At 44.9% G+C, this 12810-nt stretch overlaps 1 protein-coding gene across 1 annotated transcript; it reads left to right on the top strand.

The window, feature by feature from the left end:
• The first annotated feature begins 789 nt into the window (after positions 1-789).
• Positions 790-12321, top strand: BMP2 (bone morphogenetic protein 2). Its single transcript, XM_028524484.2, has 3 exons — positions 790-1980; positions 3159-3508; positions 10616-12321. The coding sequence occupies exons 2-3, from the start codon at positions 3166-3168 to the stop codon at positions 11455-11457; spliced, it is 1185 nt and encodes a 394-aa protein (XP_028380285.1). The 5' UTR covers positions 790-1980; positions 3159-3165; the 3' UTR covers positions 11458-12321.
• The last annotated feature ends 489 nt before the right edge of the window (positions 12322-12810 follow it).

Below are 12810 nucleotides of genomic sequence, written 5' to 3'. Positions count from 1 at the left end.
TAAATATCACAAGGCATGAAGTGATTGCTACCATAAAAAGAAATAAAATCCCTCTCATCCTCTCTTCTCACTGCCACAGAGTCCAAGTTGCACGTGTCTGTATAGCAGGATGACATCTATTTCAGATATACAGACATATTTATAGAAATGTTTCATTAGCATATACTTACGTGTGTAGATGTAGTTATATAGACATACACACGTATATTTGTGTATTACATATATTTATTTGAATAAACTATGTGCATATTTATGTAAATATAAATTATACATGTATTTATACAAATATAAGTGAGCATACATTTACATATGTAAATATCTGTATGTATTAATGTTTAAATATCACCCAGTTTTCAAACTCTAGTTTTCTTTTAATTCTTCCTCTAACTTGGTTGAGTTTTGTTTTGCTCTTTTTTTTTTTTTAATAGTGCGTTGCCGAAAGACTTCAAACTGAAAGTTGAATAACGGGCCGGGTAGGGAAATCAAGTCTTAACCCCGCGTTCGGCCGGGATTGCCTCCCCGAAGAGCTAGCGAGGTTCCGGCGCCTCAGTGGATCTCCCCTTTGAGAACAGGGGCTGAGGCGCGAGCGCCCCCGTCGGCGGCCGTGGGTCCCCGCCCTCGGCCCCACCCCGCCGCGGCTGCCCTGGCGTGCGGTCCACACCCCTGCGCGCAGCTCCCGCCCGCTCGGGGATCCCCGGCAAGCCGCGCCACCGAGGGGGAGGTGTTCGGCCTCGGCCGGGAGGGAGACGGCAGGCGGCGTCCCCTTTAAAAGCCGCGAGCGCCGCGCCACGGCGCCGCCGCCGCCGCCGCCGCCGGAGTCCTCGCCCCGCCGCGCTGCGCTGCGCCCGGCTCGCGCTGCGCCCGCTGCCCCGCTTCCCACACCCTCCCGGGGATTGTCAGCAGCCGCCGGACATCAGCCGTCACAGGCTCTGCCGCCAACCCGGACGACCTCGGACGAGTGCCTCTCGGATTATTGGGGTCTCCGAGGCACCGGCGCGCTGCAGACCCCGGTCAGGCTGGAGCGCCTGGCCGTGCGCACCACTGCGCCTTGGCCTCGGCTGCCCGGGCCGCGCCAGAGCTTAGGACCCGCGCGCAGAGCGCTGAGGAACCAAGCCTGAGCGCCGGGATGCCGATCTACTCCTGCCGTATCTCAGGGACCAGGGACGCGCCGGCCAAGGTGTGATAGGACCCCAGGCTGGCCACAAAGGGTACAGCTGCTTGGCCCGGTGGCTAGGAGAGAGAGGGGAGAGCGCGGCCACCCGCCTCGGCGGCCCGGGACTCGGCTCGACTCGCTGGAGAATGCGCGCGAGGACGACGGAGCGTCCGAGCCGCGATAGTTTCTACTGGCAAGCGCTAATGGGGGTGCGCTGGAGTAAGGCAGAGTGATGCGGGGGGGCAACTCGCCTGGCACCGAGATCGCCGCTGCGCCCTTCCCCGGACCCGGCGTTGCCCAGGATGGCTGCCCCGAACCATGGGCCTCAGCGGAGCTAGCGCGGAGCGCCCCGCTCTCGCCTCCCGAGTCCCGGAGCCGGTCCCGCGCGGGGCCACGCGTCCCGCGGACGCTGGTTCCTAAGGACAACGACAGCACCAGCTTTTCCTTTCTCCCTTCCCTTCCCTGCCCCGCACTCCTCCCCCTGCTCGCAGTTGTTGTGTGTCAGCACTTGGCTGGAGACTTCTTGAACTTTCAGGGAGAATAACTTGTGCTCCCCACTTCGTGCCGGTGCCTTTGCCCAGTGGACCCAGCCTCACCGCCTCCGAATCCCGCCGGTCCTCCGCTCGGTCGCTGAGTCCTACCCGGAGACGCCGTTCGCTGCGTGAGGCCAGAGACTGCCCGGCAGGCAACCGGGGAGAGAGGGAGGAGGCAAAGGAAGGGAACTCGCTCCCTGCGCCAGGTCCTTCGGCCAGAGCTTTTTCCATGTGGAGGCTCTTTCAATGGACGTGTCCCCGCGTGCTTCTTAGACGGTCTGCGGTCTCCTAAAGGTAGACGACATGGGCCCGGGGCTAGGGGTGGGGTGGAGAGCAGCGCACTGACGGCCGCTGCGGCTGAGCCCCTCTGGGTCCAGCTTGGCCGGATGTAAACAGACCCCCCTCCAAGTCCACGTGCAGCCGAACCCCTGCTGGGATGCCCCCATCCTACCGCCCCCGGCGACCGTCAGGCTCGCCCTCCTGGCTCGATCTCTTCCACCCCTCCTTCTTCCCCTCTCTATGGTATTTTATTAGGGCTGTTAACACTTACACGATTAAAAAAAAAAAAGTCAGAGAGATCCCCTCGAGAGGGTGAATTTCACCCGTTAGCTGCCAACCTGTTTGTCCTGCCATGGCCATTCCTCCTGCCTCCTTCAAGTTTCTCCAGGAGACTTGCTTTCTCTACTCAGAGCCATGTCCCATTTGGGACATTACTAAAAGTTGGGGTTCTCCCTGTTCATTTCCAGGAATTCGAGGGGCATTACTTCAGTGCCACCTTGTACTGACACGTGAACTAGGAGATATTAGCTATTTACGTAATCCCAGGAAGATACCTGTGTATCTTGACTGCGTGGGGGAGGGAGGCGGGATCTGGGGTTGGAGTGGCCTGTCCCGACATCGCTGAGGCTAAAGGCGTGGGCCACAAGTGGCAAGTGGCTTGGGAGGTTGTGGCCTTCAGTTGACTGGGTTTGGAAGTTATAGACTGTGTGTGTATCAGGAAGTTCTATAGAGTGCCTCTAAGGAAGTCACATGCACCATTCGTGCGTGTTTATATGCAAGCGAGCGTTGAGCGCTGAGCAGTTTGGATTTGTTTAGGGGACAGACAACGGGTGTCAGACCCAGTAATGGTTTTTCTGGGTTCCCTACACTGGCTGTCAGCGCGAGTGTCACAGAAAAAAAAAAGGTGACAGTCACTGACGCCGTGGGTGGGAGGAGGTGGGGGTTGCAAATCATGTCCCACGAATTACGGGTGGGGTGGGAGGGGGAAAGCCTTATGGCCCAGGAACTAGGGCCCCTCCACTCTTGCAGACGTCCTAGCTTCAGCCACTCTTAAGTATTCCCGCGAATGGTGCAAGCCAGGCGGGCACCCTGGAGGAGGAGGCAGGCGGCCGAAGCGGGAGCCGGGGCCGCGGGGGCGGAAGGGGGGAGGGTTGGGCGGGGACCTCGGTGACTCACGTCGGCCCTGTCTGCAGGTCGACCATGGTGGCCGGGACCCGCTGTCTTCTAGCGTTGCTGCTTCACCAGGTCCTCCTGGGCGGCGCAGCCGGCCTCATTCCCGAGCTGGGCCGGAGGAAGTTCGCGGCGTCAACTGGCCGCTCCTCATCCCAGCCCTCAGACGACGTCCTGAGCGAGTTCGAGTTGCGGCTTCTCAGCATGTTTGGCCTGAAGCAGAGACCCACCCCCAGCAGGGACGCAGTGGTGCCTCCCTACATGCTAGAACTGTACCGCCGTCATTCGGGCCAGCCCGGCGCGCCTGCCCCGGACCACCGGTTGGAGAGGGCAGCCAGCCTCGCCAACACTGTACGCAGCTTCCACCACGAAGGTGAGGCATGGAGCAGGGGAATGGGGGCGGGGGCGGGGAGCCATCCGGCCAAGCGCCCCACTGTGGGCAAACTGCAGGCAACTGCAGGCATCCCTAGAAGGGCAACTTGGCCTGGGCGTGGAAGCGGTTTCCAAGCTTGTCTCTTGTAAGAACCTTTCCCAACCTGGCTGTAACGCACTGCCGTGTGTGGTGGGGGAGCCAGGGATTCCCCACTGGTAAATCCGCACCCTTTTCCTGGCTTGCAGCCAGAAGAGCGACTCCTCCTCCAGAAACTGGAGAGAAATCAAGTGATGGGAAAGATGAGGGCAAACGGCATACCCCTAGTCGGCTAAACGTGCAAGAATTCCAGAGGGGAAGAAGAGAGGGAGGGGGGCAGATTGGGATCTCTCTCCCTCTGTTTGGAAGCCCTCACTCTATAAATCTGCCTCTCTTGCTTAAGCCGGGGCTTCAGGCTAGACAGAGCCAAGGGTAGAATTTTCAGAGATTGTATTGAAAAATCAAAGCCCAGGGCCGAAGTCTTTCTAATTTACAGTTGATCTGGGCCTGGTTTGGAAAATTTCGAATCCCCGTGAGAGATCAATTCCACAATCAATCTTATTGTTTCCACAATGACTTCTTGTCTTGTGCTTAAATCCGAGATGAACTCCTAGTAGAGACAAGGGAAGCCTCAGATAAAAACTTTTGCAGCAGCTGCCTGTTTTCCTTCATGTGCATTGAAATGTGTTTTTTTTTTTCTTTTATGACACTGGATGTGGTTTTTTCTAAGGTAGAATATTTTGCTTGTTTCACTGGAAAGGCATTTAGTAGATATGAAATGTCTTAGAGCAGCTCTTGAGATCTGTTGTACGTAAGTCCTTAGAGCAATTAGTCAAAAATATGTTCCACTTCAACTCCTTTTCTACACTTTTAAATGTCCCTTTGGCTCAATACATTCTAAGTAGGGCACCAGTTCCTTCAAGTTCTAGAGAAGGGTCCGAAGTTGCAAGTCACAGGGCAAACCACTTGTAGGATATTGGGAGCTGGGAATGAAGTTCCCTTTTTCTTGCCTTGCCCTGCTGAGGTGGTAGGTTTCAAGTGGAATCTACACACCCAAATGTAGAAATGCTTCATCATAACCTTGGGATGATTAGAGAGCCAGCTCATCCTTTTCAGCCAGTGCTGGTTAGAACGGTTTTCTGGGTAGAAAAGTAAGAAGGGTTGCTCTGGCCACCTCTCCTAGAAATGTAGCGCAGAAACCGTTCTTTACTTTTAAGGCCAAGAAGGCAATATGTGTCTCTCATAACATAAAAGGAAGATTGCTTAAATCATTTGACACCTAAAATACTCAGTTGCATGAGGATTCCATCAGTGAAGTCTGCATATTTCTTCCTCTAGAAGTGGCTTGATCAAAACTGAATAAGCTGCAAATTATTTGAGAGTGTAATTTCAACTTAAATAGCATGCTTAGTTTATATGCCAGAAACTATATCTTTAAAAGTGTAAATGCAAAGTGTGAAATAGTACAGAAGTGACCAACTTGCTTAAAATCAACTTTCAGTAACCTCAGATGTTGATGCAATTATATGATAGAGAAACACTTTGTAATTTTTGCCCCAAATTTCAACAAATCCATTTTTTTTGTTACAACTAGTGTATCAGCCTTAGGCCACATATTGCACTATTTGAAAACCATTTCATTTTTGTGGAACCTAGGATTTTGTTTTTATAAACATCTTTGTGGCATGTGTGGTACTACAAATCTTTTAATAAACCATGTGATTAAGACTGCTGGCTTAAGAGAAGAATGTATTGTTAATGAGCATCTACCTGGTAAAGGACAAATGGACCTGATTACAAGAATTACTTGCTGGTTTTATTTGTGGGTGGGATCTGGATGATTTGGTGAAATTAGGAGACAAGAGATGTGATGGAATTCTTGCAGCCAAGGTGTGAAGATAATGGGACCACATGGAAGATGATCCAGAGACAAAATCATCAGTTGTGGTTTCTCCTCTTAAAGTTGGTCTTGTCCTGTGTGCAATGGCTTTTATTCAAGACAGCCCAAGTGCTAAAAAAATTTCTTTTTTCAAAGTCATTAAGAAGTGCTTTGGCCACATAGCTTTCAAACTACCACCAAGGATAGAAAAATCACCCTCTAACTAGAGTGTTTTATGCTTTGCTGTAGTGAGAAACATATTGAAATGGGTTCATTTCATTGGCTGAGCAAAAAGTCTTTGCTCTTTCCTGTTAGATTGGACCACGTATTGCTCTCCAGACTTGGAGAGACAGCCTTCTTTTTGCATGAAATAACTGAATTATTTGTGTCTATGACAAAAGTTTTGAGATAGAGATTAACACTCTTCCTACAAGTATAATTATTGTGAAAATATCCATACAACAGGAACATCCAAGAAACCATCATTGCCCTTTGAAAGAGAATTTGTATCACATTCTCAGTGCAACAAAAGGATTTGAACACTAGACACCCCTGAAAGCAATACTTTCCTGGTGTGCTTCCCTAGTGTCCCCAGGTTTTCATTGTGGTTACAAAAGACTCCATTAAATAGGACAGATATTCTCTTTGGGAGTGCTCATAGAGATTGAGGTTTTGGTGCCCAGCGGTAGCTCTTTGGTAGTGCACTAATGTTTTCTCTTCTACCTATTGTGTGTGTGTGTGTGTGTGTGTGTGTGTGTGTGTTTCCTGTATAATCTCTCTTGCTCTCTTCTCATTAAGCTATTTTGTCTTTTTTTTTTCAACTTGCCCTCTGTGTGGGTCTTTAAGTAGTATGAGGACAATGAGAGGCCACTCAATCACCCCAGAGGTGCTCAAGCCATGGGTGGGTGGAGGCCAAATCAGGGTTGGTCATTATGACCATACGTTTCCTTCAGCTACCATCTCCTCTGTCGTCTTTTGTTTAGCTGACTCATTTTAACCTTTTGTGTTTTATCTTTTTCTGTTTGATATTTCAGTTCTGTAGCCATTATTTTATATTCTAGAAAGTTATTATTTATTATTTTCAGCCACTTCCATTTTACTTCAGGACAGTAATTTCCAACCTTACTGATTTGCCAGAACATCCCCAGGTTTTTGTTGTTTATCTTAACAGAATATTTTTTGTCCGGATAGTGTTGCAAATTCTCAAAACATTATGACAACTCACTTTTTTGCTAAAACTCACCATGCGATAGGACAAAAAGGGCAAAACATCAGTGCTTCCGAACAAGATCCGTGCATCCCAGTGGGCTCTGCCACTGTACTCTTTTGCTTGCTGAGTTCTGTGTGCTCTCCGTGCCATACTCGGGTAGTATGTTCCTACCCCTTTAGTTGGGAAAGAAGTCACCCTGTGGTTATCATTGTATTATTAGTGTAGTCCCAATGGTTCTGACTTTTGCTTGAGTTTTTGATTCGTCTCTGTGTTACGTAGTGCTGTCGTCTAGTGGCCAGAATCTTGGAAACTGCAGTGGAACTCAAGTTCATATCTCTGCTCTTCCTTTACTAGCTCTGTGACCTTAGGAGAGTAACACAACCCTTCCAAGCTCCCGCTGTTTCATTCACAAGTAGAGGTAATAAGTTTCTCTCTAATCAGTTTGTTGTAAGATAATTCATTTAAAGCTCTCAGTCCCAGACTTGGCACCAAGAAGCTTTCAGCACACTAGCTTACCATTATTATTATGACTTCTTTCTTTTATGCCTAATTCTCCCCTTATCTAGGAAAGTGGAGGCCAGAGTGGACCTAGGCTGGCCAAGGGAATTCAGCCTTATCTTTTGAATTATTTTGATGCAGACGAATGATTGACAGAGTGTAGGTGGTTCTTCACTCTTGGAAGAGAGGTTGAATGCCATTGCCTATGTTTTTTTTTTTTACTTCCCCACACAGTTTTGTCATCATAGCTCCATTTATTGGGTTAAGAACTTTTAAATAAATGTAAAGAACAAGAACATTTATTTGGTTAAGAACTAAGTTCAGGAACCCAGGTCTGAGATAGCCCGGGATTCTCAAGTCCCTTGGCAAGTTCAGATTATTCCACAAGGGTTATTTCCAGAGAATTAACATCTGTAGAAACCTCCAAAAAAGCATACTTTTACCTACTTAGGTAAATGGTCTATATTTTCAGACTCCCTGGGCTTCCTGTGATAATTTGCAGAAGTTTTTTTTTTCTTTAATTTACTTTATTTCACACAGGTTTTCATCTTTCAACCCAAAGAAAACATTTATGTTGCTCCCTTGCAGATTAAAGGAGAGGTGTTAGATACCCTAACCTGGAGCATTTATTTTCCTGTGTTTGGAGGTTTCAGAGAACTTCTCAGTCCCCTGACCTGAGCCTGCAGTCGGGGGAGTTGTCAAGGAGGCTTTTGTATTGAGGAGGAAGATGGCTCCTTCAAGGAACAGGTTGACTGAGATGAAGCTGGAAAGTCAGAAAAAGGTCTTCACAGTACTTGATATTATTTATCAGGGAAAAAATTTCCCCTTTGTTACGGTAACTAGGTGGTTATACTTTTTTCCACTTATCCCCAGTGAGATTTTGAAGCACCTGAAATTGTCTGATGTTTTTATAGGTCAAATCTGGTCAAATGGTGGCAATTTTATCTAATTGAATTTTTTACTTATCTTTGGAGGGTTATTATTTTATTTGCTGCCTGCTTTATACTTATCTTCTTTATTTCAATCACCTGTCTCTCATACTTGCCTTGGAGATTGTCCCTTCCTTGTTATTCTTTGGCTATGTGTATGTATCCATGTGTCTGTGTGTGTTTATAATTTTTTCAATTTAAGGATTTAGATTCAGGGATTCTGTTGCCATCGTGATTTCTCTGGGCACCATCATTAACACAGCAGGTCAGCCAGTGCCTTGGATAATTTGCCTTTCCTTCCCTCTCTTTAAAAGGAAAGGTGTTCTTAGGTGGGCTGGCATTCGGGGAAGTCAGGCGCAGGCCTGGCTTTGGGTCACTGCATCTGGGCAACATGGCTGATTTTGACTGCACTCCTATTTCCTTGGATATCCTGTTTCCTCTGGTACCCCTTGGCTTCTCTGCTGAAAGAATGCCCTTAGGGAAAATACCAGAGGGCTCCTGAATTGTAAGGAGGAGAGGAAAGGAGGTAAATATAGGCCTTAATGCTTGTTGAGAACCACTGAGGAGAGCCCTGGTTCCACTTGTGGGAGGGTTATTTTTAAAATAGTGCCTGGTCTGAAGAATTACTCATTTACAATGGGGTCTAGAATGTAGATGGCTCTCAGAAAGTATCCCCAACAGGTATGGACTAGGAGGCACTAGGGTACCATGGAGGGCTCACTTCTTGACCTGATAGTCTCCGTGTCCAGGTAGATGAGTTTTAGGAGATCTTCCTACTTCATGGGCCTTTACTCATTCCTTGGCCCACACTAATGGTGCTACTCATTTTTATCTTATTCAACATAATCACACTTAAAAATGTACTCCCAGTAATTTGTTCTTAAATGTGAAAAGCATCCCTTAAAACCTTTAGGCTCCGAGGCAGCATCACCTCACCTGGGAGCTTGCTAGAAATGCACGGTCTCAGGTCCTACCCCTGACACACTGAATCAGAACCTGCATTTGAAGGTGTCCTAGGTGTTTTGTATGAAGGTAGAGTTTGAGAAGCTTCATGTTAAAACATTACTCCATAATTTGGTATAAACTACCTGTGTTGAACTTGGTGCTTCCACTTAGCTTGCAATGATGACTGTGGCTTTGATGATGAAGGTTTACACAGGTAGAAACTTTGAGTGAGTGATCTGAAGTGGTTCTCCTTTGCTATGACATGTAGATTCTGTGAACAACTTATAGCTGTTTGATTTAGGAAAAATACAACAAAATTAATGAAAACACGGTATTCCCTTATGGTGACAACCTGGAACTATGGCCAAATAGATTTTATCAGCATTTATACTGGATCCTGAATGAAGCGGATACATTTTTTTTTTTACAGTCCAATGACAGGATGTAGTAAATCTAGAAGAAATTAAACCTACATATCTCAAATTCTAGTGTTGTGTAACATCAATTTAATAGTACTGTGTACATTTGATGACTTGCAGACTACAGCATTCAAGGTGCAATGCTATTTTTTGTTTGCTTGGAAGACAGCATTCAATATTGAAATTCAGGAATCTTAGAAAGAGCTTTTATGCATAGTCTACTTATATGACTGTTTTTGAAATAGTGATAATAGATATAGAATGATTACTCTGTAATAGGATGAGATCTCTTATAAGTTATGATTATCATGGCATTTTTATAGATTATTATCAGGTTTTTTTTGGTTTTATGTCTATTCTTGGGTAGGTGTTTCTTGTTAACCTGAATTATTTTTTGAAAAGATAAAGAAATTGCAAACAGGAGAGTTGTTATCTCTTTTCTTCTAAAAGCATCTAAAGTGAGATTTTGATTTTAGAGGTCATAAGGAGGTGAGAGGACAGACAACACGTGGGAAGTTATTTCTTATGAAATTGGCCTTAATTACTACAGTGGCCCAGTACCACCCTTACGTTTCAAAGAAGTAGATTCCTGTGTATGCCTTTGTCTCTAGATTTTTGAGTTAAAATAGTAGGGTGTGCTTTGCAAAATGTCATCGTTGATGCTGGTTTCAGAGTCTTTAATTAGGAAACTGAAATCTGTATATCGAGATTTGTAAATCATCTAAATTGCAGAGCAATGTTTTAGAATACCGCTTAAGGGATTGACATTAAAGCCTTTTTCTTTTTACGAAATGCAATAATTTCCTCAAATCCTCACTCATTAGACCTCTACTAACTATAGTGCTGACTTTTTTTTGCCCTAAAGTCTGTGAATTCCAAAGAAATGCTTCACCATTTCCCCCATTATTATAGCCACCTGGAAGCAGTATTCATGTATTGGATTAAAAACATAACAATAAATGTTGAAATTGTGTTTCATGGTATGCATATCAACATAAATGTATAGAAAAGGGAGAAAGGGAGACTATTTTTATTGAAGGGGGAATTTTTATTTTCTGGTTACAAACTTTTATATGGGTTACATCAAACCCTGGAATGAAATTCACAAATTCTTACATATAATCAGATTGTCATTACTTATCTTACCAAGTATTTTTCCTTTTTTATTCCCACCTTTTTATGTCAAATTAGAATCTTTGGAAGAACTGCCAGAAATGAGTGGAAAAACAACCCGGCGATTCTTCTTTAATTTAACTTCCATTCCCACCGAGGAGTTTATCACCTCAGCTGAACTTCAGGTTTTTCGGGAACAGATGCAGGAAACTTTGGAAAACAATAGCAGTTTCCATCACCGAATTAATATTTATGAAATTATAAAACCTGCAGCAAGCAAATCGAAGTTCCCCATGACCAGGCTTTTGGACACCAGGTTGGTGAATCAGAATGCAAGCAGATGGGAGAGTTTCGACGTCACCCCTGCTGTGATGAGGTGGACCGCACAGGGACTCGCCAACCACGGATTTGTGGTGGAAGTGGCCCACTTAGAGAACCAGGGTGTCTCCAAGAGGCACGTCAGGATTAGCAGGTCTTTGCACCAAGATGAGCATAGCTGGTCACAGATAAGACCGTTGCTAGTAACTTTTGGCCATGATGGGAAAGGACATCCTCTTCACAAAAGAGAAAAGCGTCAAGCGAAACACAAACAGCGCAAACGCCTTAAGTCCAGCTGTAAGAGACACCCTTTGTACGTGGACTTTAGTGATGTGGGGTGGAATGACTGGATTGTAGCCCCCCCAGGGTATCATGCCTTTTACTGCCATGGAGAGTGCCCCTTTCCCCTGGCAGATCACCTGAACTCCACTAATCACGCCATTGTTCAGACGTTGGTCAACTCAGTTAACTCTAAGATTCCTAAGGCATGCTGCGTCCCGACGGAACTGAGTGCTATCTCCATGCTGTACCTTGACGAAAATGAGAAGGTTGTATTAAAGAACTATCAGGACATGGTTGTGGAGGGTTGCGGGTGTCGTTAGCACAGCAAAATAAAATTTAAAAAATATATATATATTATATATTTTAGAAAAAAAAGAAAAAAAAAACCCAAGTTGACACTTTAATATTTCCCAATGAAGACTTTATTTATGGAATGAAATGGAGAAAAAAAAACAGCTATTTTGAAAATATATTTATATCTACAAAAACAAGTTGGGAAAACAAATATTTTAATCAGAGAATTATTCCTTAAAGATTTTAAAATGTATTTAGTTGTACATTTTATATGGGTTCAACCCCAGCACATGAAGTATAATGGTCAGATTTATTTTGTATTTATTTACTATTATAACCACTTTTTAGGAAAAATAGCTAATTTGTATTTATATGTAATCAAAAGAAGTATTGGGTTTGTACATAATTTTCCAAAAATGTAGTTGTTTTCCGTTGTGTGTATTTAAGATGAAAAGTCTACATGGAAGGTTACTCTGGCAAAGTGCTTAGCACATTTGCTTTTTTGCAGTGCTACTGTTAAGGTCACAAGTTCAAGTCCAGAAAAAAAAAGTGGATAATCTACTCTGCTGACTTTCAAGATTATTATATTATTCAATTCTCAGGAATGTTGCAGAGTGGTTGTCCAGTCCATGAGAACTTACGTCCTTATTAGGTGGAATATTTGGATAAGAACCAGACAATGCTGATCTAATATAGAAACCCTCCCCCCACCCCTTGATTTGCAGAAAGAGTATATATAAAGCAGGACCAATAGAAATAATTAGGAAAATGATGAACCTGCAGGAAAGTGAATGAAGGTTTGTTGTTCTTCTTTCCTAAACTAGTGGTTCCTTCAAAGGGGCTGGTCTGGCCAAAGTATTAAATAAAAGATAAGATTTCTTCATTATTGATATTGTGGTCATGTATAATTAAAATTCATATCTAGTGGCCCTCATGAAGACTTGGAAATTGATTTTCAGTTAACTTTTACCTCAGCTGGGAGCTCTTTATGCTCAGAAGGACCCAATTTTCTAACTGCCTAAGACACAGCTAAATTGCGCTCATCTTGCTTTCTGTCCACCCCCTGCTCTCTGTTCGATCAGGTTGCTTTTCTTTCCAAGGTCATGTGTTTGAACACATTTCTCCAAATGTTAAACCTATTTCAGATAATAAATTTCAAGGCTCTGGCATTTCAATTTATAATGTCCAACTTGCAAGAAGAGAAAATGATGTGTTTGTGCAGTGTTCACAGTGATTTCCTTAGGTTTCCATTGTTTGCTTCTGAAGTTACTCCTTTTGGAGGCAGGTGGGGAAAAGGCCAGCAACAGTCGGAAATTTGCAAGCAAGTCGTTGATAATTCCTATTTGCACTAAAGGAATTACCAGTGACTTAGTATTTCA

This window comes from Phyllostomus discolor, chromosome 9, assembly GCF_004126475.2.
Source record: "Phyllostomus discolor isolate MPI-MPIP mPhyDis1 chromosome 9, mPhyDis1.pri.v3, whole genome shotgun sequence".
Lineage (NCBI taxonomy): Eukaryota > Metazoa > Chordata > Mammalia > Chiroptera > Phyllostomidae > Phyllostomus > Phyllostomus discolor.
Note: the sequence above shows the minus strand (reverse complement) of the source record. Positions and strands in the feature narration are given on the sequence as shown.